At 52.3% G+C, this 24,795-nt stretch overlaps 7 protein-coding genes across 7 annotated transcripts; 3 read left to right on the forward strand and 4 right to left on the reverse strand.

Moving 5' to 3' along the window:
* Positions 1 to 146: 146 nt before the first annotated feature.
* On the reverse strand, positions 147 to 1,700 carry QC763_0094830 (uncharacterized protein). Its single transcript, XM_062906290.1, has 5 exons — positions 1,545 to 1,700; positions 1,318 to 1,459; positions 718 to 787; positions 438 to 611; positions 147 to 381 (listed from the first exon to the last, which is right to left on the reverse strand). Exons 2-5 carry the CDS (start codon positions 1,392 to 1,394, stop codon positions 349 to 351), a joined length of 354 nt encoding a protein of 117 aa, XP_062763041.1. The 5' UTR covers positions 1,395 to 1,459; positions 1,545 to 1,700; the 3' UTR covers positions 147 to 348.
* A 1,960-nt stretch (positions 1,701 to 3,660) lies between these two features.
* On the reverse strand, positions 3,661 to 5,379 carry QC763_0094840 (uncharacterized protein; the record flags this gene model as incomplete). The annotated part of the gene is made up of 1 exon (XM_062906291.1): positions 3,661 to 5,379. The coding sequence occupies one exon, from the start codon at positions 5,377 to 5,379 to the stop codon at positions 3,661 to 3,663; it is 1,719 nt and encodes a 572-aa protein (XP_062763042.1).
* A 339-nt stretch (positions 5,380 to 5,718) lies between these two features.
* On the forward strand, positions 5,719 to 7,296 carry QC763_600600 (uncharacterized protein; the record flags this gene model as incomplete). Its single annotated transcript, XM_062913914.1, has 2 exons — positions 5,719 to 6,539; positions 6,600 to 7,296. The coding sequence occupies exons 1-2, from the start codon at positions 6,277 to 6,279 to the stop codon at positions 7,294 to 7,296; spliced, it is 960 nt and encodes a 319-aa protein (XP_062763043.1). The 5' UTR covers positions 5,719 to 6,276.
* Positions 7,297 to 9,540: 2,244 nt separating this feature from the next.
* On the reverse strand, positions 9,541 to 9,969 carry QC763_600595 (uncharacterized protein; the record flags this gene model as incomplete). The annotated part of the gene is made up of 1 exon (XM_062913913.1): positions 9,541 to 9,969. The coding sequence occupies one exon, from the start codon at positions 9,967 to 9,969 to the stop codon at positions 9,541 to 9,543; it is 429 nt and encodes a 142-aa protein (XP_062763044.1).
* Positions 9,970 to 11,541: 1,572 nt separating this feature from the next.
* On the reverse strand, positions 11,542 to 14,534 carry VPS36 (Vacuolar protein-sorting-associated protein 36). Its single transcript, XM_062913912.1, has 3 exons — positions 14,003 to 14,534; positions 13,816 to 13,951; positions 11,542 to 13,761 (listed from the first exon to the last, which is right to left on the reverse strand). The coding sequence occupies exons 1-3, from the start codon at positions 14,101 to 14,103 to the stop codon at positions 12,073 to 12,075; spliced, it is 1,926 nt and encodes a 641-aa protein (XP_062763045.1). The 5' UTR covers positions 14,104 to 14,534; the 3' UTR covers positions 11,542 to 12,072.
* On the forward strand, positions 14,358 to 17,201 carry QC763_600580 (uncharacterized protein). Its single transcript, XM_062913911.1, has 3 exons — positions 14,358 to 14,680; positions 14,748 to 16,032; positions 16,084 to 17,201. The coding sequence occupies exons 1-3, from the start codon at positions 14,605 to 14,607 to the stop codon at positions 16,298 to 16,300; spliced, it is 1,578 nt and encodes a 525-aa protein (XP_062763046.1). The 5' UTR covers positions 14,358 to 14,604; the 3' UTR covers positions 16,301 to 17,201.
* Positions 17,202 to 20,803: 3,602 nt separating this feature from the next.
* BEM1 (bud emergence protein 1) lies at positions 20,804 to 24,702 on the forward strand. Its single transcript, XM_062913910.1, has 4 exons — positions 20,804 to 21,624; positions 21,945 to 22,037; positions 22,173 to 22,916; positions 22,977 to 24,702. The coding sequence occupies exons 1-4, from the start codon at positions 21,619 to 21,621 to the stop codon at positions 23,940 to 23,942; spliced, it is 1,809 nt and encodes a 602-aa protein (XP_062763047.1). The 5' UTR covers positions 20,804 to 21,618; the 3' UTR covers positions 23,943 to 24,702.
* Positions 24,703 to 24,795: the final 93 nt, after the last annotated feature.

Genomic DNA, 24,795 nt, shown 5'->3' on the forward strand with positions numbered 1-24,795 from the left:
CTGTCTTTACTGATATCTGGAAGTCGGAGAGATAGACGCCGAGTGGTGAGCAGAAACCGAAAAGACTGCAGTGTAGAGATGTTCAGCACCAGCTCATCATATCATGACAGGACCATTCAACATCCATCTAATAATCGTGATTACGAGACGCATACTTCCAGTAAGGTTTCTGCCAGAACGACAGGAAATCGACTGGGCATCATTGGAAAACCAAAACAATCAACACTATGCTAGCAATAAATGCCATGTGCTTTCAAAAAAGACAAAAACTGTATTTAATCAGAATTACCCGCAGATGGCACTCTCTGTTTGAGCACAGCTAGCCTCTCTCGGGCCAGACATTCCTCCTCATTTCTCATCTCCTGCAAGCATCTCGTCTTTCTATACGGCGTCAGCGATGTCCCAGGCTAGACCAGGTATGTGCAAAAATAACATACAACTTTGACGAGATTGGTGGGGTCATCTCCCACAGTCTGTGCCACTCCAATGAACATATGGCTTGTGATCCTGATCTGGAGTTCGAGACAGCGCAGTCGTTCGGTAATATCGCGATGCAAATCCTCCGTCATTTTGGTGAGCTGGCTCGCGGTGGGATTAGCGTTGTCGTGTGGCTGCAAGAACACTGAGTCAGTTTCTGGTTGTGGAAGTGGTATCAAGAGTACGGTGGGACGAATCAAAACGACCTAGCGTGAACATGAAGATAAAGGCAGACCCAAAAAGATTGGTGATCATGAATACTAAGAGTTTGAACCCTGGCAGTTGTCTCAGCAACTCGGACATCAACAACCTGTCCTCCCGTCAGCGAAAGTGTACAAGACAACAAACTGGTAAGTCACATCGTAAATTGCCACCCATGCCCAGGCAGTGCTTGACGCTGACCCCGGCCGCTACGCCTTTCCGAGAATGCAGACAAACCCGAAACGACACCGGTTAAGCAGCCCTCCCTGGGACTTTCAGAGAAGTTCGGGAGGAAAGGTCAACCCATTGATGTCGATCAGACACCACGCAAGCTAAGCCTGCTAGGGCCGGCGCGCACACCCCACTACCGTATGTGAGGTTATGCCAGTTGAGTCACCTCGGAACTTTGTTACTGAGGTTGGTCCCAGCAACCGCATTCAAGTCCTGCAAGCCCATGCTGGTATTGCGCTGAAGAAGCCACGCAAGGCGATGTGTCCTCGGCAACCGAGACGCTCAAACGAAATGCCATCGCAAAAGATCAAAGAGATGAGGAGAATGGAGAGATGATATTCCATATGAGGCTGGTCGGGCAAAGAACTGGGCAAGGGGGCAAAGGGGATGCCGGGGGGGAAGACTTACCACCTGGTCAGTGGTGCTGGGTTGGATCTCAGCCATTGTTGTTGACGGGAGGATGAAGTGATCGAAAAGATTGGCATGAAAATATATAGAGATGGTGGGAATCTGGGATATGAAAGACCCAAGGTCGATTACTGGTGGACACCTGGGTTAAGAGTGAGAGGCAAGAATGGAAATGCAAAGGGATCGGTTTGGGGAGAAATTCGAAGAGTTGGCCTGAATATATATACCTGTGGGTTGTGTGTCTGTGCGCGCCTGCAAATCTCTCGGGGCAAGTAAGTAACCATCACTGTTGGCTGGCTGTGATCCTTATTCACTTGTGGTGGGGCCTGGGCAAGTGAATGTGTTGCAAGCTCAGAGAAACCTGGAGCAACAGTAGATGTGAGACCGAGTCATAGACATCTCAGTTTTCAGAGACCTCCGTCATATTCCATAGTTAAAAATGGGAAGGAAGGAGCAACGGACGGCCCCCACCTCACTGCAGCAACGGCATTTTTCTGGTACTCACAGCAGAAAACCATTTGTTATGATCAGTTGGAACGACTCCCGTCCCAGTTTGCGACCTTTTCAAACAATGCCGGCTGTCAAGATGACCTCAAACCGCGGAAAAGCTGGTGCTGGAGAGGGAGGTGCCCTTTCAATAGCCGCCAGAAGATTTCGGAAGCGCCGTGAAAAACGCGCTGCTGCTGCCGCCGCTACTACCTTCGACATTCACCCAGACTCCTGCCGATGCCGCTCCGACCCCTGCCCTCCAGAAAGCCTAAGAAAGTTCCGGGAAGAGACACACCAAGAGACAGAGTCAGGCCCGTGCGACCGAACTTCGGTTGAAGTACTTCGTGAAGAAAAACCGCGAGATGAAGGGCATGATCAAGAAGTTGGAGGCGAGGTTAGACAATTTAGAAAAGGCGGCCACAATGCGCTTTGCACGGTATGAGACGAACACTTAGCAGACTAATACAGCCATTGGCTACATACTTGACTAGCAAGAAGAGCAACGAGAGGCAAATATAGGTCTGTGAGTCACTTCGCCCTTGTTCCTTCGTTTTACGAACAGAGAGCGAATGCATATGGCACAAATCACAGAAGGCTGGCAACTGGTTGAATTTCCAGACCAGAATCCCGTTGTGAGAAATAGATTGAAAACGATCTGGTGTTACTGAGGTGTAGGAAGGAAGAGGAAGGCATGGATGTTTATTTTGAATTTTTCGGTCCGACATCTTTGTAAAGTAGACATAGCTTCATTTGAAGTGTCTACAGCTTTTCAGGTTTCAGTTTGACTACCCAGGTATCTACAAAGCCAAAACCCCCACCCAAGTACCGTCACTCAAGCGCCTACAAAATGATGGCCCTTTATCCAAACTACCGGGCTTAAACCTAGCTTGCCGTCTCATCTCACCAGATCTGCCAAGACGATCTCATCTCATTGGCAATATTAGCTACTATCAAGGCCGAGCCACACAGTCCGGACTGGGCACTCGTCCAATCCATGTACTTCAAGTAGGTATAATTGCCAAGGCCAAAGCTGTCGTTCTGACCGGCCCACGGGATGTGCCGACAACAAGAAATGATCTTGTTGTTGTAGAAAACTACATGGTATACAAACGGAAGAAGAAGCGATAGTTCGAGGATAAAAGAAGAGTAGTGAAGCAAGAAAAACAGCGGCCTAACATCATCTAAGCAGTAGCCACACATTTCAAAAGCAGTAGCTAGATACGATTAAAACGGAGTTGCCATTGCCTCCAGCACTGGGGCAATTCCTGCGTCTTGATATCGGATTGTACCAACACAACCATCATGGGTGCATACCGGGCTCAACGGCAGCTTGACAGCCCAAAGCTCTTCGTCCCCCGCGGCAACACTGCTTCAGACACAGCGCCATATACTGCGAACTGCACCTTGAAGAATGACCACTAGGCTTTCAAATACAGTCAATAGGCCTTTAAAGATAATTAAAGGGCCTTCAAAGATGTTTACAAGGCCTATTAATTTAGTCTCGATGTATGGTTTACATCACCATATGGGCCAACCTACTTGTGTGCATCAACTATTTTGTGGTGAGGGTGCATGGTCACCAACACTCACCCCTGTCCGTCACCCAAGGGACCTCCACTTCTAACTAGCCTGGTTTTTCCAGGTTCTAATCCCAAGATCGTTGTTTAAAGACTCTTGCCCGGCCCGGCCGTCTGAACGTCCTCCACACGAACCGACGTCCCGCGCCTGATGATTTGCCCCACTTGATTGGGCAGTCTTGGCCCGGCAGAGTGAGTGTGAACGGTACGGTCAACTGGCATTTATCCAACTAGCACTGCAATGACTTTCCAAACCAACGCATACCTTCATGGCTCCCTACTTCGGCCGATGGAACGGATGCGCCTCCGTATTAAAGACAAACTCATCAAGGCTGATGACGTCCGGAGGCGAAAACATCAAGTAAAAGTACTTGAGCGTCTCCGCCAAAAAAAAGCTCTCCATCGAGTCCAGCCTTCGTGTCTCGCCCTTCACAGTAACATCAGCAATAGCCGAGTACGCCAGCTTCGTCTCGGTGGACTTCATCACGCTCTCAAACATACGCCACGCCACCTCCCTCAGCTCCTCCTTGCCCGTCATGCGGTATAGCAAGAACACACTCTCGATGGCTTCCGGCCTCAGAATGTACCTCGGGTCGCGCGCGTTGGAGAAGCCTTTCTTCAAGCCCCGGGCACCCTCCTTCTCCCATTTCTCCTCGTCCCACACACACGGCTCCTTCATTGAGCCGCAGCGCACAAGGCCGAAGATCTCGGGCATCAAACCTGTCGGGAAAGCGTCGTACGCCCATCCACAACCACGCGCGATGCGCTCACCGATGTCGACGTGCTCTGGGAGGTTGAAGACCTTGCCCCCAAGCCCAAACATGCCACCCACAAAACAGGACAAATGCTGACTTTCGGGGACGTGATCAATCTTGTCAGATCGCACAAAAGCATCGCCCACAAAGAGGATATCGTGGGGATTGTCCTCGGCCGGTATCATGGGTCGGAAAACCAGGTGTTCCACCACAACCTCCATGGCGGCGCGGTGCATCTTTTCGTAGCGCGGTTCCTGGCCGCCAAGCAAAATGGCCATCTTGGGCAAGTACTCGTACAACGAGTCTGCAAGGGCGCCGAGCGTGAAGCCTGACTCGTGGTTTAGCGTCCCCTCGCGAAAGCTGATCAGCTTGGGCCACATGCCGGGCAGTTTGGACGAGGACTGGGTGCGCTCGAGGAGGTCGGTGACTCGGCTGACGGCATCGTAGAACTTGGGATCTCCGGTAAGCTGCGACAGTCGAGTAAATTCGAGACTTAAGGAGGCCGGACAAGCAGAGGGATCGTTCGTTCCGGCAATTTGGGTGCCCCGCTTGGCGTCCTTGAAGTTGAGCCAGAAGCCCGGCATACGGTTGGGTGTGTCAAAAGCCATGTAGAGCATGTTTCCCAGCTCTGTAGCCTTCTCCAAGAGGGCCCTTTCTCCGCTCAGGTCGTAGGCGCTGAGCAAGCCGCCGAGGTGTCGGATCGTGGTCTCGAACAGATTGGCGCTGGTGACGGTCGTGTCTGCCCAGTCCAGCTGGGCTGCTGCTGTTGCAGCGGACAGGAACTCATCGTGAAGGCCCATTATCCAGAGTGTATCCAGCGCGTCCACCAGTGTCGCAGCCCACCCGCCAAATGTCGTCTTGCCTTCTCCGCTAACCGGCGCCAGTTCGTCACGAAGCCATGCGTGCTTCCTGTAGCTCTTCCAACTCTTCTCGAAGGCATTGCGCACTGCTTCCTGTCGCTTTACGGTCGTCGCATCGTGTGTATAATCGCGAAAATGGTGCTGGACAGGTGGGAACTGCTTCGGTGAGCTCGTGGGAAGAGAATGGATCAGCTTCGCAGGATATCGTTGGCGGACCGTGGTCCAGTCGAAGCTACTGGGTTTGAAGCGGATTTTGGCATCAGGCCTCGATGGCTGCGGTGGGGGGCGGATGGGGGAGTCAAATGGGCGGAAGAGGGCGACGACGAGGAGGAAGAAGACGACGGCGAAGAAGGTTCGCACGATGCGCCGGCCCTGGATCATTGTGTTGGGCGGTCCAGAGGTTTGTGGACGGGATGGAATGGAAGTCAAGCCACAGTGGCATAATTACCCCACGAAAGACGGGAGGTCAACTGTGGGTCCCCCCCAACTTCCCCAGCCGCCCAGCCACAGCAACTGGCAGAGCTGACATGTGCCCAGAAGCTCGGAAGTACGGGGGATCTTCTGGGGATTGCGTCGGCGCTAAGGCGCATGAACCAGCCGACTCCGATCTCGGCATCGAGGAGTGGACTCGGCCGTCGCTCTGCCGTGCGTCGGTGCAACGCATTGATAGGGAAGCTGGGTGGGCAGGTTGTGTCACTCATCAAACAGCTGCTGCTGAGAGCTTGACGGGGTAGCTCTGCCCGATGGATGTTTGGATTTACCATCTCTTTTGTCTCCCAGAGCCATTTCACCTGTGACTGTTGCAGCCCATGACCAGGAAGCGTTGTTAAAAAGCCGGCGAGCTGAACTTTGTGTGTCTGTGATATCCCGCCTCTCTTCCACCCACGTTCTGGAGCCATTCGCTTTCGACGCGTTTGCTTTTGATACCGAATCACCAAGCCCCGACTGTGAAGGGGTTCGTTGTCTCTCTTCAATTTGATCACGTCTTTTTCTTCCTCCTCATTACTCATCTTCTCCCTCTTCCCTGCTCAACCGGACAAATAAATTCCACTCTGGATCCCGACAATTTTTTGGCACCTTTTTGGAAGCTTGGCAGACCCCGTCTCCGCCGCAAAAACCAGCATTATTTTTTTGTTTTCTTTCGCGGATAAAGGCGGGCTCTGTTTGTCACTCTCACAGCAGCCCCTCAGTCACTCTCTTCTTCGGTGTGTATGTGTTTCCAGACATCAATTGGCGTGCCACTCCTACAAGACCATCTCACTCAAGTAGAATTGTGAGATGAAGGAGAGTGGAATAAACGGCGGCTTGGACACTCTCAAACCGCCTCATCAGATTCTTGCAGTCGCAACTTCACCCCTCACCACCACAACCACCGCAATCATGGACGCCAAAACTACCACCACCACCACCAGTGCCGTCCCCCCAAGCGAGCAAACCACAAAATGGAACACCAAAAACCTCCCCTTCCGCCTCGGCGCCGACCTCATCTCCGCCGCCTCAGCAGCCGTCCTCGTAGCACCCATCATCTCAGTCATTGACCGGTATTTCTCCCCCCCTTTTTCCCCCGTGATCTCACCCACTAGGTCACTAACATCCTCCAGATCAATAATGGAAAACGCCTCAGGCCGCTCCCCCCTCCTAACCTCCCTCCGCACCTCCCTCACCACCTTCCTCACCTCCCCCAAAACAATGTTCCTCTCCAAACCCTTCGGCCTCATCTTCGCCCTCTACGGCGGCACCTACCTCACAGCCAACACCCTAGACACCTACCTCTCAACAACGCAATCCCTGCCCCCCACATACGTCTCCTCCGGCCCAGAAAAGTTCATCGCCTCCTCCACAGCAAACATAGGAATCTGCATCTACAAAGACCAAGTTTTTGTCCGCCTGTTTGGTCCCCCGGGCATCACCCGCCCTGTCACCCTCCCGTCGTACGCGCTGTTTGCGATGAGGGATTGCATGACGATTTTCGCGTCGTTTAATGTGCCGGGGCTGCTGGGGCCGAGGATACAGGAGAGGCTGAGCGAGGGGTGGAGGAGGTCGGGGCCGACGGGGGCGACGATGGCGCAGTTTGCCGCGCCGGCAGCGGTGCAGGTTTTTAGCACGCCGGTGCACCTTTGGGGGTTGGACATTTACAACAGGCCGGGGGTGGGGGTGGGGGAGAGGGTGAGGTTGGTGGTGAGGAATTGGGGGGTGAGCACGGCGGCGAGGGTGTGCAGGATCGTGCCGGCTTTTGGGGTGGGGGGGGTGGTGAATTTCAAGGTGAGGGGGGGGTTGATGGGGGGGTTGGGGGAGTGAAGAGGGTTCGGAAAGGTGTGGGCAGAGCCCGAGGTTGGGGCTCGAGGATTTGGCGTGTCGGGGAGAAAGAGAAGAAGAGGTGGCGGCGGTTGTTGTTGTTTTTGTCTCAAACTAATGTGGCATGATCATCTGGCGTTTGACAAAGTTTGGTTTTTTCTTTTCTTTTTTTTTCTTTTTTACTTTGTAGAAAGGTTTGGGATATTTTTTTCTTTTTCTGTACAGGCATTTTTGGGGCGTTGATACCACACCGCGCGGGTTGGAAACAGTCAAATTCCTGTTTCGAATGTCGATTTTGAGAATTGCCTTCTTCGTGAGTGGACTAGCGCCGCACCGGCTTTGGCCTGTGTACGGGGTGTGTTACCCTGTGCTGGGGGTGTGTTAATGTTAATTGTAGCGATGTTAGACCCCATTCTGACACCCAGGTTAGACTTGCCTAAAGCTAAAATCGGAATTACAATTCCTTAGTTGAATGATTTCGTGGCCCATAAGTATCACACCTGAGTTATTTTTCCCGTTGTCTTACTTCTGTTGTAAGACGTAAGTTTTTGCATGTTTGATGTTAGCATCCCTAATGCAATTTTCTTGATCTCTTAAAAGCTGGAATAGCGCAAACACGCCCTGTATTATATTCTTAGCGTCAAGGAACCCTTTAGATGCTCTAGAAAAACAGTGTTCCCTAGTTTACTACGGCAGTAAGGTGGATTGGCGCGCCTAACCCGGCTTCAGGAAAGTCTTGCCTTAATGCCGAAGGGACAAGGACTGGTACGGCGGCGGCAAATTAGGCCTCAAGTAGCCAAGTTAATAAACCGTCTAGTTAAGAAAGGGGTGACCTAAAGAAAGAGAATGCCGAACAACTGCTTGCTTTGCCTGTGGTACGGTATCGTCGTTGCTGTCTAGCTGTCATTTTCGCGACGGCGGATTTGCTAGAACTTGCTCTTTTTGGGCTGGTGGAAATTCTGCTTGTAAGAGCTTCGGGGAGATTTGATTCTTGTCCATGGTGAAGGACGAAAGAAAGGGGGGGTTCCTTTCTTAAAGAGCTGGTTAATAGAATAGGCCGCTTATGTTTGGAATTTCGTTCGGGCGATATGGTTGACTAGTCGTGAATGAAAAGTACAAGAAACAGTAGGGGCGGCTGCTAACGATTGGTTCTTGTGATTTCGTTCGTAAAGGGTTACTTACGTAACCGTCCAATGAGGTGGCAGAGTTAAGTGTTGCGCGCCGCGTCGCGTCTTCTTTAATCGGTTGTATTGCGCCAGTATGCCCTGCGCGTTGGTTAAATGGTGAAGCGGCTACTTTATATTCTCGTCGTCGCCTTAGCCCTTTTCCTTTATAAGGTACTCTATTTGTGGTCCTTCTCCGCGATAATCGAGGATCTTCTTGATCTTTTGTTATTCTCTTTTTTCGTTTTCGAGCTCTATGGTCTCGTCGAGCTTTACCTGTATGGTGCCGGAACCTGGGTTCGTTGATTTGTCAGATAGATTAGATAAGGATTCTGTCATGCCGCACCGCCTTTACGGTGGGGCCTGCCTGCTTGTCACAGTTAACCCAACGGCAGGTCGCACAGTATGTGGGGCGCAGAACGTCCCCAGCCAATCGTTAGGGAAGTCAGGAGACAGCCAATTGGGGCTGGCCAGAAGTGTTATGGCGCCAAGACACACGAGCACGCTGCAGGACGTAAGATGCTCGGGGTGATCGAAGGCATAGCACGACGAGCACTCTACGGGATGCAATGTGCTAGGAGTGATCGGGGCCATATCAGGGTGAGCACTTCGGGGTCCCAAAGTCTATATATACGGAGGAACTGGCTGGTGTAGATAGACAGTTCCGTAGTATATAAATTACGCTATAATCGTTAGTATCTAGACTATTGTGATTAAAATAAGCCATTTATTATACACGGTTTAGTTGTACCGAACCAGGATTGTTCAGAAGTGCCTTCAACCAGTATCCCTTTCAGAGCTTCTGGATAGAGGTTCGTCATAATTAAAAGCTATTTAGGTAAAGACAAATGTAAATAGCGAGGGAAATTCACTGCTCCTAAATAATTCTTAAGTAGTAGGCTAAGCCTATTAGGGAGCTATATCCAGTAACTCGCTTAAGATACCGCATTACAGGTGCTATTCCCGGTGCTATCACTACCTGGTCGTCTAGTATCTTCCTGCCTATAGGTCTTATGCAATTTCTCTCGGGTCGCTCCTGGCCTCGTAGTTCGCCGCGGTTGCGTGACCAACCGTGCTCACGTGCTTACAACGCTGACATGGCTTGGCAGGTTGTAACACACCTATGAAGAAGGATCGAGTGTTCTCCTACCACCTGGCGAACCGTCTCCCTATGCAAGGCCTCACACACCGAAGGCCAACCGGTACGGTTGTGGAACTGTGCATTGAAGTAAGCCCAGCGTGCGGCTCTGGTGCGAAGGGTTTCCGAGTAAAGCGTTTTGGACGTGACAGTGAAAAGGCGCAGGAGATGGCCGTACATTTCCTGGGCGATGGCGATGAGTTTGCACGTGTGCATCAGCCTGAGATCGATCGGCTTGTTGTCGGCTGTCCTCAGTTTGTTTGCCTCAAAGCCATAGATGTACTCATCGCCATCTTCGTGGCCGGCGCCGAGATACTCGTTGTAGATGTAATTGCGCAACTCGCCGGGTATGTCCAAGAGGTGTGACCGAACCATGATGGGGACGTTGGACGAGAAACGCAGAGAGTATCGGGGCAGTGGAAAGGGACGATGATGACTAGACCTCTGATGTGGCCTCAGGTAATGGAGACTACATAGGTAATCTGTCGTGGGGAAAAGAGAATTTGGTTTGGGGACAGAAAAAGAAGACAGTGGTTTTTTCGCACATGCCGTCCCGCTATGCCTTTCGTGACGGCGGTTGTGGCGCTTCACAGACTTCAGGCAAGCGTCACGGTGGCGCCCATCGATAACCCAGACGGGATCCGAGGGGGGAAGGGCACACAGAGCTCAGTTACTTACGAGTCTCGCAGTTTACGGGACGGTAACGAAGGTGCAGGCAAAGGTAGTGCTAGTGGTAATGAGGTGTGAAATAAAATAAATAAAAAAAGAAAACAAAAAAAGAAAAGACCGTGGCCTACTGCAAGATGACGAAGATGGGAGCAAGGCAGCAACCCGGTGTCCACTCCCCACACCGCTGTGAGCTGGTACCGTCCCCTTCACAGATGACTATGTCGCTAAACCTTAATACACGTTTTCCATCTCAACAACCCGGACACCTGGCCCTGGGTTTGCGTCAGATAGGTACTATACGAGCCCTGCCTGGGAAACAAGCTCAGTGACTCTACGATGACTCCTCCGGCGACAATTTTATCCATGCCTGAAACCACGAGCCGAGACTTTCGAGCAGGAGATGTGATTTGACAATAAATAGGTTCTTACCTGGCCAACCACTCAATATTCTCTGCTCTTCCGCATCCTCCTCTTCCTCTCTCATCCAACCACCCGGCCTCGAGCGACCGAAGTCTATTAGGGCTGGTTCAAATGCAAAACAAAAAGAAGTGTACATCCGTCAACCAGACAAGTAAGCTTGCCCTGCCGCTTATCATGGCTGTGACTGACTTGATGATATTGCAGCGGAACGATCTGCCACATGACCCAATGGTTGGCAACAAGACACCAGAAACTTCTGTCCAGATAAATCTCACCAATCATGCCGTGTCGGCGTCAAACGAACAATCGGCCTCCACCTTCGCCCACCGCCTCCCCCGTGAGTTAGCAACAAGACACAGGAAACTTCTATCCAGATGAACCTCACCCATCACACCGGGTCAACGAATCGCCTCGGGGTCCCGGTCCTCCAGGGGGGTCGGTGGTCGTCGAGGACTGAAGAAGGTGGTTAGAACTTAGCAAGACCACTACAGGTAATCAACTTCGGTACCGCAACCTCCGTACAACGAGAAACGCCATCAGGAGAATAAAGTACCTGAATTTGACAAAGAGCCAATTTCCGACGTTCTGTCAGTGGGGTTGGGGTTTGTTCAAACAGTCTGTTGCAAAAAGACCGTTCTTGAAAAAGCGAGTGGTTAGCCATCCAGTGTCGCTGACTAAGAAGTGGGAACACAAAAGAAAAGCACCAGAGGGGTGACGGTACCTAACTGGCGATCCTGGACCTGACTGTCAACAAGACAAGCGTTGCCAGCGGCGATCCGTGAAACCTCAAACCTCTTGGATAAAAATATATGTTGCAAGCAACAACAAGCGGACGCGCTCAGCACTGCCTGCACAGCTTCCGGAAGCGATGGGAAGACGCGCTGGGGGTCTCGAAGGTCTTGGGCGCTTGGAGTGATGGATGTCATCGGAGGCGATGGACAGGATGACAAGTTGGGGAATATCGATGGTTGAGGCGAGTTGATGGGTGGTCAAGAGCGAGCCACTGTTATGAGGTTGAGTATCCAGCGCCCTGCCATGGGCGATGTTGTGGGGTTGTGGTTGTTTGTGTGTGTTCCCCCAGTTCACTACTCTGGGCGGGGGGGGTGGGATTTGATATGGCCCAAAGCGAGCCCACATCCTCCTAATGGTGCGTATCTTTCTTACACCAAGGCTCTTGTTGTTTGGATAAATAGCTGGGTATATAAATACAGTGATCTGTCTTGTTTCATCTGTGAACGAAAACCGAGATACCTATGATGCGGTTCTTATACTTCGCACCCTAATCTTTGCATCCATGACCCCCTCACGAACCTCATCTACTCGTTCTTCTGTCAATACAAAATCATATTGCGACACTGACATCGAAGCCATCTATGTTTTAATATTAATTCAAATAAACCCACTCTCCCTCAACATCTTAAGCGTCAACTCCGCCTTCAGCGTCGCCTCGTCTTTATACCCCTTTCCTTCCCCCGTGTCAATAAAATTCTCCCAAAACTTCAACCCCTCTATCCCTTCCTCCCGACAAAGCACCCCCTTTTCCTCCGCCATCTCCAACTCTTCCTCGGCAACACCAATACTCCACCCAAACCTCTCCGCCACATCTCTCGCAGTAACCCCCCTCCCAAACTCATGCCAATCCCACGACACCTCCTTCTCAGGAGGAAACTCATGCAAATCCTTCATCCAATCCAGTAACGCCTTGATCGTCGACTCGTCCGTCCTGTCCTTGCTCTGTACAACCTTCACCCCTGATTTGAACACCCTCAGCCTAACCGGCAACTCCAATTTCTCCCATAGATTCGCTGCTTTCTCAAAGTCCGCGGGACTAACCAGTTCGACTCCGCCTCGGGCTCGGTTGAACATAGCCCATAGATCCACAAGTGAGATTACTCCCCCGGCCTTTCTCAAGACCCCCCTCCTGTCATCCGTCAAAAACTCGGCCAACGTCCTTGCCAACTCACTCAGATACAAAGAGTCGCCCCCATTACTCCCAACAATATCCTTCGTGGTGATCAACCCAAGCTGACTTGCCGACTCGGCCAACAGAGCATTCTCACTCGCGGACGAGCCCCCAGCGCCCCTGACTTGCTTCGCAAAACTTTCCGCCAAAGCTACAATCTCCTTCGCCGATGCCATGAGCGCTTCCAAGTCTTCAAAGGCGTTTCCAATGACGAGCTCGTTATTCTTGCGCATCGCCTGAGTTTGCCGCTCCAGACCGGCAATACCACCAATCTTGAGCCGTTGTCTCTCCGGTTCTGATGACCCGACAGTACCAGCACCACCGTCGGTGCCATCGGAGCGAGATGATTTGGGGATGGGGGGCGCGTTCTGGAGAAGCCATTTCCGCTGCGTCATGCAGCCTTTGAGACGTTCATAGAATATCTTCTCACCACCATGGCGGAAAGAAAGCTTGACGTTCTCTGGGCTTTCCAGGCCAACTGGGACGGGGGCGGTGGAGTTGAGGAAGGGGCCGGGAGATTCCGTGTTGGTTCGGGGGCTCTGAGTGAGACTGGCTGGGATGTCGTGGGAGATGAGTGAGGCGCCGCATATCTCGCAGGATAGGAGAGAGGGATGGTTGGCAAAGGTACATCGTGGGCAGTGGAAGGAGGCATCGGGATCTGAACTTCGGGGGGGTGCTGTGAGGCCTGGAGACTGTGGTGAGGTTAGGTCAGAGATTTGCTTCGGCCTCACGGGTAGCGGCGTTTGGAGAGCCGGACTCGATGGTCCACGGGTTGATGCATTGCTGATTGCGGCTTTCAGAACATGGGTTAGGGTTGGCTTAATGCCGCATGCCAAACACGGAGGCAGAGGTGTGTGAGCGTTGGCGGCAGTAGGGTCAAAGTTGGACGGGACAGGGTTTGAGAAGCTGCAGATGTTGCAAACCCAGGTAGCTGCGCTCACGGGCGTAGGCTCAACTGGTGATACCCGGAGGACGCCCTCTTGGCGATGGGCTGGCGAGGAATTGCCGCTCCGGGAAGGGTTAGAGACATGAGCTGGAGAGCGCTGTTGAAGGGGCGCACGCTTTGTTGCTTTGGGTATCAGGGTGATCTTTGGAGAGGACTTGAAAAAGCCAGCCTGAGATAGCGATTAGCAAAGAGCTTCAAGCCGCAAATCCAGCACGGCACTCACATAGAACTCATAGCGTTCCACATCTTTCAGGTCCAGCGCAACCGAGTACTTTCTTGGCTCTGCCTTGTCGACGTAGCATATCCGATGCGATGTCAAGTAGACCTGGCCATTTTGCTGATTCGGGAGTTTGAACTTGCTAGCGAAGGTCAGTCAGCGGTGGTGATAAGGACGATCCCAAGCAACTCACCCCTCATACAACCCCACATTGTCTTGCACGAAAAGCAGGTCTTCATCGGGCAGGTACGAAGGCCGCAGTGCGGTTGTCAAGTCGATGTGCTTTAAGAACATTCGTCATAGTCATGGGAAGACGGCCCCGGCGCTTTGGGAACAGTTTCAGTGCGTGTGCCGTGGTTTTCCACCATGAGTTTGTTGACGAGAGACAGGAAGTCTGTCGTTGTCGTTTGGTGGATCCCGACCATTGACGTAACTGGGAGACGGGGTAAGCACCTATCCACCCGCCCCGATTGTTGCATGGCTGACTCAGCGCCTCCCCAAAAGACTCGACAGACTCGTTAGAGCGCTCCAGCCACTCAACGCGACTCGCCGCCCACTTTTCCGCACATTGCAGCCCTCTCCTCTCCGCTCCGGTTCTCCCGAACTGCCCAACCCAACTCAACTCTCTTCGCACACTTCAGTTCGCACCATTCACCGCCATCATCAAGTTGCCATCGCCGCTTCGCTGACCAGCACTCCGACCGTATTTTTGCGACCTACTTACCTCTCTGAACAGCTACCTTTGGTTTTTTTCTCTTCTCCCACAAGAGGCAAAGCGATCACAGCAGCGACAACATGATGCCGACGTGGCCAACCGCATCCCCGCCCCAGGGCGTTCCGCCCTCAACTGCCTATGCAGCAACCTATTCAGGTATGTGGCCCACACCTCTAGACCCTCTATCCTCAAGTGAATCTCTTGCTGACTTTTTCCCCTACAGCTCCTGCTTTCACCCCAGTCCAAGTCCGACAAACCTTCGGCCAGTCCTATTCCGCCCCACAAGCCTCCTATCCCACCACACATCCCTACGGCCCAGCCCAATCCCCTCCACCTGCCCCAGCTAATCACCAGCCGACCGCTGCTTCTCCTCCCACAGCTGATGAACAGCCCAGGAAGAAGGTTCAATGGCCTGATTCCGTCCGCTCCTACGTCCAGCGCTCTTTTTTCCCCGCCAACATGGATCCTACCGTCTCGAAAGAAGAAATGGAGGCCAAGCTCAAGGAAACCATCATGCGCGCCAGCGAGGACAACCTTCTGTATTCCATCGTGTGGGAGACGATGCCGCTGCCCCAACAAATAATCAAGCAGGAGCGTGAACAACGTGCCAAGGCCATGGCCTATCCCACTCAAGCACAAACGCCCTACTCCAATGCGCCAATGCCCATCTCCAAGAAGAGGAAGTCCGCTGACTTGGAAGATGTCGCCAATCTCAGTATCACCCCACCATGGAGGACAGGCCAAGGCGCCCGCCTCGAGGATCGCGTCACTTTTTCCAAGGATAAACGCCAAGCTACCGAGGAGAGCTCCGATAACACGAGTAAGTTGAACAAGTACGAGAAGCGCCAAAAGCGCTTCAACGGGGGCTACGTATCGACATATCGCTCCCCAAGCCCCCCCCCCGGCGATGGGCCCGTCGTGGGGACGTGCGAAAAGCTTGAGAAGAGCTATCTACGCTTGACTGCTCCTCCCAAGCCTGAGAACGTGCGTCCGCCTCGGGTGTTGAAGAACACGCTGGAGCTGCTGAAGAAGAAGTGGAAGAAGGATTCGAACTACGCATACATATGTGATCAGTTCAAGTCCATGCGCCAGGATCTGACTGTGCAACGCGTGAGGGATGATTTTACTGTCGAGGTGTACGAAATACATGCTCGCATTGCTTTGGAAAAGGGGGATCTCGGTGAGTATAATCAGTGCCAGACTCAGCTCAAGGCACTGTACAAGTTGGGCCTCAAAGGCAAGGCCAACGAGTTCAAGGCCTATCGGATTCTTTACTTCATTCACACAGCCAACCGCACAGACTTGAATAGCGTTTTGGCAGATCTAACCCCAGCAGAAAAGAAAGACAAGGCGATCAAGCACGCCTTGGACGTGCGGTCCTCCCTGGCCCTGGGGAACTACCATCGGTTCTTCCAGTTGTACAATGAGACCCCAAACATGGGTGCATACCTCATGGATATGTTTGTCGGCCGGGAGCGTCTTGCTGCCCTGTGCAACATTTGCAAGGCGTAAGCTCAATCTCCTGTCATGGTGAAGATCCAATGCTAACTTGACAACAGATACAAGCCTGACGTGCCATTGCGATTTGTTACCGAGGAACTCTATTTTGAGTCCGACATGGAAGCCGCCCAGTTCATCATTGACAACGGCGGTCAGGATTTGCTCCAAGAAAAGGAGGACGGCACCATTGTCATCCTCACTGGCAAGGCTGGCCAGACATTCGAAAGCCACAAAGCGAAAGCCTTCGCCCGCGTCGACATCAAGGGCCAAATCTAGTCGCCCCTGGCTGTGCTTCTCTTTTCTATTTTGTTTTCCACATCCACAAGCGCCACCCCTCCCTTCGTTGGAGGCTACCTCCCACGTCTTATCACGTCGTAATTATTCTTTCACCCTCACCCCCCTGAGGCTCGGGGGGTGCCTACCCATACGTCGCCTGTTCGCCGGCCGCCATGCATAGGCCGCTCATCCATCTTTTTTTCTGGAGTTTCCAGGAGATCCTTGGAGAGCCTCACGACTCTGACACCATCGACTTTTGTTTTGTCGGCCACGAAAAGTAGTTTTTCTTTTCTTCCTGACTTTAATTCCCAGCTTTCGCCATCCTCTTCATCTTCTACGACTTTATGGCTTCACGAGGGATCTCGCTCACACTTCGAACCGGTGGTGCTCTGCTACTGGCCGTGCCGTGAACCAACTGCGATGATGACGATAGATGAGTGTCGACAAGGGTGGCTCTGCTTCACTGTTCGTGCTCAGTAGTTATCTAAAACATCGCTTGGGGTTTTGGGCTGTGCTTTGTCAGGGCTGGATCTGGTAGAGGAGTTAGCTAGCTTTGAATCAACGGCAGTGCTGTTGAGGAATTTTGGCACAGGGGGTTTTTTGGTTTCGTTATCGGGGGATTTCCGTCACAGTGATACCCATGGAAGAGGAGGTTGGCCCGTTTTGATCTAGCAGTCATCTGGGGGATAGTAAAGTTTGACTTGGGCTGGGGCCACCGACCCCATTTGGGCGAGGAGTATGGAGCTGGAGTTGAATTTGTGTAACCATTCACAGCGGACTAGTCTTGGAGTCCTATCAAGGGATATATCGTTACAATCAAGGTTTAATGAAGACGACATTTGTCACGTCTTGGTTTCTGAACTCTCGTGATTTCGGCTTTGCCCAGCTTTTGCCATTTGATGATGATTTTGAAGCTTGAACTGCCCCCTACGCAAGAATACATGAGTAAATTCTCATGAGATTCGCACCACGATGTCGTTCCCGTTAGAGAGGTATGCAGCTGTGACGTTACGGTATTTTGTGCTTGTTTTTTCTAGATAAGTTACGATGGTAAGGGTTAAGGTTGTGGGTTGGTGGAATAGTCCTGGGTTTTGAACTGCTCAGCGAATCGGAGGTCATAGGGAGAATTTGGAGATTGTTCCTTTTTGCCTGTTGGTGAAGGAAGGGGTTTGTTGGCGGTGTGTCTCGCTTGGACGACGCCTGTCCCATGTGGCTGCTGGTAAGGTAGAGGTGATATACTCTAGTGTCCCCGAGCCGTCTTACAACCTTGGTGCGGTGGAGTTATATTAGGCAACTCCGAGGAAAGATAGGTGGTTTGGTTGTTTGTGATATTGGCATGAGCGTTGAGGGGATAGTTGTGGGGTTTACTACCTGATATGGTCTAGATAGGTATGCTGTCTGATATGGACTCGGGTTATGGAGTCTGAGTTTGGATAGATACTGGGCTGGTTGGTTGGATTTTGAGAGGGAGGGTTTCTTTGTGGGGATGATACTGGAGTTTAAATGGCGGAGTTGTGATGGTCTGAAGTGGAATGCTGTATGTTTCTTGATGGGAACCTTTTGTGGTGTACTTGGTTATATCTACGGGAGAGATCAAATCAGATGGTGAAGGACAGGGTGGCTGAAGCGAGTAATTATTGAACTGAGGATAGATCTGTTCAGGGCTGGTTGCTATACCAGTTTGCCCTGGTTCTCTTCCTCTTCTTTCGTCAGTTACTGGACTGCGAGACCTGGATTGGTTCTTTTCGTCGGTGTGGAAAAGGTCTATGGATCAGGGTAACAGATCTGCAGCCTTGAGTCGTCCTTACATGCCTGGTTGTTGAAGTTTTACGGTGAGCGAATCAAGTCGGAGAGAAAAGCTGCACCTGCAATTCCGTGAGGAATGCCATGATATGTGGTTCTTTTCAAGCACAGAAAACCCAAATGTGCTCTTGGAATTATGGACCTAGTACAGTTTTACTCGTGAGAAGGGGGGGATTTGAATGTTGGTCAATCAAGGCAAAGCTAGGTAATTCAGGATTGCTATTAAAATGTCCATAAATCTTCTGTTCGTCTTCTCGTTTAACGCTTTTGTTTTGGGAAAAGTTTATAGCGCCAAAGAGAGAGAGGGAATGGTGTGTTACACTACTTGATGCGTGTTGAGCTCCGTCTTTAAGAGATGCCGGGAGGAGACTTCTTTATGGTTGGTATAAACTTTGAGCTTGTCATGGGAAAGCAATGAGGAAGATACCAGGTAGCTTGAATTGTGGATGTAAGTCTACAACATATCTCGTGACTCCCCCCCCAACCCCCCCCCTCTCCCTCCCCCCTCCTACCCCCCTGCTTCTACAACGCTTTTCTCTGGCTACGGCGAAGCCGTAGGTTTGATGGTTAAACCCCCTATTCCCATTTCAGGGGTAGTGTTCAGAAGGGTTAGGGGTGTATCATATTGGTTTCTCTGTGTATTCCTTTCTCAATCTGACACGGTTGCCTTTAATCGCCCCTAGGTAATATGGGCAGATCTTTGGCGTGGTGACAGGAGGCTACAGTGGCCAGGAGATAAGATGTATGTAACCATAAACTGCCGGATCTCCAACAGGCTATAGAAGTGCCAGGCCGACTAAGAGGCCGCTGGATCCAAGACCGTTTCCACCCTCTTTGGGGTTCAGCTCTGCTATTTAATGATATGTCCTGATCTTGCTAGTACCACAAAAGACACATGTTACCCTGATCCTTTGTAAAGACACCGACGGGCCATGAAAAATATGGTTGTTATGACTCTCCGTGCGCCTGTGATCATCTTGGCAGCCCTTCTCCTTCCTATCTGGTAATAAAACCTCAAGAAATCCCATTTTTGGTAAAAGGGAACGTCGTTTCAGACGTTTCAAGTTCCGTGTGTTCGGGAATCGGGAGGGACAGGATCCGAGGGCGTGTCAACCCAGGGTTGGATTGGGGGCTGGTAGATGGGTGGTGGCCAGCGAATAGAGGCCGAGAGAAGGAGGCTACATCGGTAGCTGTATTTGGCATGTCGGTACTTGGTCTGCTTCATGCGTAGCAACGGCAGCAGCACCCCGCTTGGGGAACTTGGAGAGAGGAATAAGGTTGTTCGAGAATGTTCAGCGTTGGGTGAGGCTGCTCAGCCTCTGTACCTACTGTGGCAGAGAGGTTGGACGGCGGCGGTAGTGGAGGGTGGTTGCCGTCAATGGCTTGTGACAAGGAACCGTTGTGTTGGCGAGTCTGTGCCGCCAAACGTCACCGCGGGGTCATCACTTGATGTCAGAGATGCCCGCCTCTGTGCAAAACCCGCCGGTGGAGAGGAGAGTTGGGATGAGTGGATGGATGGCTCTGGCATCTGCGCCACCATGTCTCCATCTGATTTGAAGAGACGAACGTCCACATGGGCGTATGAGCGAGCTCGGCCTTTGCATGAACCCTCATCGATGGGAATGGTGACGCTGGAGTGGCTTTCTCAACCACCCCGCTCCATGAAGCGGATGCCCAGCCAGGGGTTCCCAAGGAACGGGAGCGGGGTAATGGCCCCTCCAGATTTCACATCCCGACCCCAACATAGCGAGGTCGGGATGGCAGGTGAAAGGTGGTTGTGGGTGAGCTGGGTAAGGTTTTGGCGATGGCATGTAGAACCATGGAACAGCTAGAGGGAGTCAGCAAATGGACAGCTAGAGCGATGCGCGCGCGTCGACAGTTGAGGAGCGAGCGCCACTGGTTCCAGACCGAGATAATTGGGTGACATTGCGCGATACAGCGATAGGTTGGACTAGGCGCATGAATTGTTCAAAGAGAAGAAGGGGGCTGCAAGAGCCAGGGGCAGGCGAGCTTCTCGAAGAGCGCATATGCAGCGCAACACGTTTACATGGCGGGATGCAGATGAGGATGAGATGACGTTGGGGGGAGGGAGTGTTGGACGTCCGAAACCAGCCAGCCCAGCCCAGCCCAGTTTCATGCCGAGACTTTTCAGAAGACAATTTACACGGCATGGTGTTGGACGACCGGAGCGTGGACGTGGGCGGCGAGGCGGGGGGTGCCACCGTTTTCCATCGCCATCCGTCAAAGTCAATTGGCGCTAACATGACCGAGAAAGACAACGTTGAACGAAGGTCGAGGCGCTTCTACCGCACCAATGACCCTTTGGGGGAGGGCTCTGGTGCGACCGACAATGGGCCATCCGAACAGAAACTATTGTTGCTGCATGAATGCCATGCGCGCTGGGCTGCGTCACGACACCTGCCGCCAGAGTTTTCATCTTTCGGAGGAGGCACGTGAGGCAAAGGGAGAGGGTATGTACGGATAACTGAGTGCTCATCATGGTCATGGTGATGATGGCCACAGGGATCCAAAAGTCTGGACAAGCAATTGCGCACTGTGGATCGGTCCATGGCGGGAACCTTTTGCGGTAGCACCTAGGGCACGGGCACGGGCACAGTAGCCTGTTGCCATCGCCGATTGTTTGGCATGATAATGTTTTTGTTATTTAAATGAATCATGTATATACGGTGGCAGACTGTACTCGACTGTAAAAATGATAGAGCACCTTATTAGTTGGATAATTACTTATCTCACTAGATATCTATCGCCAACCTTGAATGCCGGTATGATCCGGTGGAGATGCTGCTGAGGGAACGGGATTTAGGGACCCCTGCTGCCTTTTTATTTTGGCCCGCACGCAAGCCGACCGACCGCGCAATCCTGACCTCTGCCCTGTGAGCCCCTCCCTCCCCCCAGCCTAGCTTTCCAAGCCTTCCAACATTTTCCGTGCGCTCGTCCACAGCCAGCCCAGCCCGCCCGCACTCGTCTCTGCGCCTTGGCCCCTGGCTCACCCCCTCCCAATTTCCTGCCTTGTCTTTCTCTTAAGACCTTCTCGGTGCCCATCGCATCGCATCGCCGCTCTCCACCTCACCTTCAACAGCACACCGGCGTCGACTGTGCGGCTGAACAAAGGGCAGAAACACCACAAGCACCAGTTTGGACCGAGTTCAGCACAAAGGCGGAGACCAACGTTCTCGGAGGAGTCAGCCACCGAAACCCCCGACCGACAGACAGACACGGGACAATCCAATCCATAATCCAACAATACCACGCGGTCGCCGCCAGTTGTTCCCAGTCTATCAAAGAGAAAAGAGGAGGCAATCAATCAACTCCGTTACACTGATCCAAGACCACCCGAACAACAGCATTGCGCTGGCGTAACGCAACAGCCCACGCCCACGCTCCCTATCGGCCGAATCGATTGTCCATTCCTCGCTGCTCGCCATCTATTTTTCTTCGTCGATACCAGCAGGCAGAATCTAGTTTGAGAGAGGGGGCGCCTGACACCACCAACCATGAAGGTACGTCATTCCACTTGTCCTGTCCTGTCCTATCCCATCCTGTCCTGTCCGTCGCTTCCCAATGAGCGGGATGCGGGCAACCACAAATCTGGCGTCAGCGCCAGCGCCAGTTGCCATCGCTGATAACCACATGATCTTGGCCGTTGGCATTTCATGGAACTTCCCCATCACTTGGCCCATCTGTCTTGGACACCTTTCGCATGCTCCTGCTCCTGCTCCTGCTCCTGCTTGTGCTTTTGCTCTTGCTCTTGCTACCCCTCTTCTTCTTGTCACTATCCGCATTCTTAACTGCCCGCTAACCTACGATGCGTGTTTTGAAGGCTTTACGGAGGTCCATCAAGGGGGAGAAGGAGAACAAGCCACATATCAGCATTGCTCCAAAATCAGCTGTCGCCATTCAGCCTCCCAAGAAGGTGCGTCTTCTGTCTGCCTGTTCTGCTCATTCTGCACACTGCTTGGCCAAGCTGCCTAGGGGTCCCCTCGGTGGGCCCCGGTGTGCTCCCCATCCGAGTCACTTGGACAACCACTGACGTCGGCGGCCTCTTCAGGTGATCCGAGCACTCTACGATTATGAAGCCTCAAATCCTCAAGAGTTGAGCTTTTCCCGCGGTGATTTCTTCCACGTTATCGGGCGCGAGAACGACCAAGATTGGTATGAGGCCTGCAACCCCGCTCTTCCGGACGCCCGCGGCCTAGTGCCCGTTGCATTCTTCCAAGCTCTTGGACGCACCGAGCGTGATAGTGGCCAGTCCCAACCCGACACGACCCGCTCAACAAACTCGACAAAAGGCCCGGATAACGATTCCGGCTACGGAGATGCATCCACCGTCGGCACGGCGACACCCGCCGCCAGCCAGCGGAGCTCCAAAATCTCCGGAAAGTCTGGGGCTATGGTGTATGGTGTTGTCATGTACGACTTCCAGGCGGAACGCGGGGACGAGCTGGATGCCAAGGCGGGCGAAGCTATCATTGTGATTGCCCAGTCCAACCCCGAGTGGTTTGTCGCAAAGCCGATTGGGAGACTCGGTGGTCCCGGTCTGATTCCCGTCTCTTTTGTCGAGATCCGAGATATGGCGAGCAACACACCCGTGGCAAACCCTCAAGAGTCTGTTCGCAGGGCGGGCATCCCCAAGGTGGAGGAGTGGAAGAAGATGGCAGCCGACTACAAAAACTCCAGTATCACGCTTGGCAAGTTTGATGTTGGCGGCACACCAATTGAACAAGGCATGGAGCGCATGAGTCTCCAGCAGCAACCGAATGGGCGAACGAGCCAAGTGTCGGCGGGTAACTATGTGAGTGACACTCGCGCCAACTATTGTTTTAGTATCATCTGCTAACCGTCATGGTCGCAGCAGCAACCGCAGTCACCACCACAGCAACAGGCGCAAGTGCAACCCCAACAAGCATACAATGCGCAGCAACCAGTCCAGCAACCAGGCTACGGCGCCCGACAAAGCTCAGAAGTTGCCGCTCCGGTATCCGCTCAGATTCCCAGATACTGTTTCGCCGAGGAAAAGTACTGGTTTGTGATCGAGGCCGAGCTGGAGGATGGACGGATTTGGGAGCTTTCCCGATACTACGAAGATTTCTACGATTTTCAGATTGCGCTCTTGACCGAGTTCCCCGTGGAGGCTGGTACGACCGGAAAGAAGCAGCGCACGTTACCGTACATGCCCGGTCCCGTAAATTACGTCACCGACGCCATCACGGAAGGGAGACGCCACAACCTGGACGCCTACGTCAAGAGTTTGCTCGCACAGCCACCATACATTTCGAAATGCGACCTGGTGAAGCAGTTCTTTGCGCCGCGGGAAGGAGACTATGAGATTGATCCCACAGCGCAAGCAGAGGAATACCGGTTGTCTGGCGGATCCCAGCCATCCTCGACAGACTCGCCAGCGGATGGAGCATCGCGGCAATCATCTCGCCAAAACCTCAACTCAAACGGTAATGGGTACGCTGGCCTTTCCGCGCCGGCACGACAGATGGGAGGTGGTCAGCCAGCAGTAAGCAGACAAGTCTCCTCCCTGTCACAACCCTCGCAATCATCCCTCTCACCAGGCATCCAGCAACCCGGAGCCCAAATGAAGGTCAAACTCAGCTACAACGGAGACATCATCGCCATCAAGGTGCCGCAAGATATCAACTTCCGCTCCTTGTACGACAGAATCACCGAAAGACTCAAAATCCCAGGAGGAGAGATAGTCCAGCTGTCATACAAGGACGAGGCCACGGGTGACAAGCCACCGCTGATGAGCGACAATGATCTGGATATTGCTCTGAGTCGAAACGAGAAGCTGCTGCTCTATGTTGAATAAGTGGTGAGAGCGTTTGCACGCACGCGTTTTGTTCTGTTTCTCTCCTGGTTTACTGGGATTTTCTCACTTGCGTTTTTACGTTGCACCAAGTATACCCAACCTCTTTTCTGTTTTGTTTTGTTTTGATGCTATTCGGACCCCGCATTGCAACCGACGACGACGAATCTACAAGAACGCGTTTATGTTTTTTTGGCCACGGGAATGGAGGAGGTGGAGAAGGCGGGCCTATTTATACCCTCCAAGAAAGAAAGACAATACCTTGGCACGTTACCGCATCAGAGCTTGATATGTTATGCCTTTTCTTTGCTTGGATGTTGGTGGAGAGGGAGAGGGATGGGAGGAAGCTGTGGGGCTGGAAGGTGGTCACGGAGGGATGTTGCCTAGGTTTTTCTTTTCTTCCCCTGTTGAGTTGCTTCAGTTGTGATGGATGGGATGAAATGAAATGTACATGTGTTTATGGCTGGCGGGGATAACAAAAATGATGAATTGTGATTTTCCTTCTCTGGCTCTTTATGTTTTTGTGTTTCTGATGGGGAATATTATGATCTTGAGTGGTTGGAGAGATCGGAAGGTGGTTGAGGGCAGGGGATGGTGGATGAATGCGGTGGGGCTTTGACACTTGTTTCTTGGTTGCGGAGTAGACAGATGGATTTGCTTCTTGTTAGGGGTAATTGAGAAAATGGTTTGTTTTTGATGACCGGGTTGTATTCATTGATGCTCTTTTGTGGTATTGCGTAGAGGGAAGTTTCCTTTTGCTCCCTGTGCATCTATATATCCCTTTTCGCACGCACATATCCACATCCGATCAAGAAACCGCAACGAAGGTGATAACCCCAGCCTTACTCCAAGAGAT

Source organism: Podospora pseudopauciseta, chromosome 6, assembly GCF_035222475.1.
Source record: "Podospora pseudopauciseta strain CBS 411.78 chromosome 6, whole genome shotgun sequence".
NCBI lineage: Eukaryota > Fungi > Ascomycota > Sordariomycetes > Sordariales > Podosporaceae > Podospora > Podospora pseudopauciseta.

Coding starts and splice junctions, on each gene's coding strand:
- QC763_0094830 (XM_062906290.1), bottom strand. CDS start 1,394: ATGCCAATCTTTTCGATCACTTCATCCTCCCGTCAACAACAATGGCTG. Junction 788..1,317: donor CCAGCACCACTGACCAGGTG/GTAAGTCTTCCC, acceptor ACGGGAGGACAG/GTTGTTGATGTCCGAGTTGC. Junction 382..437: donor CCACCAATCTCGTCAAAGTT/GTATGTTATTTT, acceptor GACGCCGTATAG/AAAGACGAGATGCTTGCAGG.
- VPS36 (XM_062913912.1), bottom strand. CDS start 14,103: ATGTTCTTAAAGCACATCGACTTGACAACCGCACTGCGGCCTTCGTAC. Junction 13,952..14,002: donor AATGTGGGGTTGTATGAGGG/GTGAGTTGCTTG, acceptor GACCTTCGCTAG/CAAGTTCAAACTCCCGAATC. Junction 13,762..13,815: donor TGGAACGCTATGAGTTCTAT/GTGAGTGCCGTG, acceptor TCGCTATCTCAG/GCTGGCTTTTTCAAGTCCTC.
- QC763_600580 (XM_062913911.1), top strand. CDS start 14,605: ATGATGCCGACGTGGCCAACCGCATCCCCGCCCCAGGGCGTTCCGCCC. Junction 14,681..14,747: donor CTATGCAGCAACCTATTCAG/GTATGTGGCCCA, acceptor TTTCCCCTACAG/CTCCTGCTTTCACCCCAGTC. Junction 16,033..16,083: donor CTGTGCAACATTTGCAAGGC/GTAAGCTCAATC, acceptor ACTTGACAACAG/ATACAAGCCTGACGTGCCAT.
- BEM1 (XM_062913910.1), top strand. Junction 22,038..22,172: donor CCATTCAGCCTCCCAAGAAG/GTGCGTCTTCTG, acceptor CGGCCTCTTCAG/GTGATCCGAGCACTCTACGA. Junction 22,917..22,976: donor AAGTGTCGGCGGGTAACTAT/GTGAGTGACACT, acceptor TCATGGTCGCAG/CAGCAACCGCAGTCACCACC.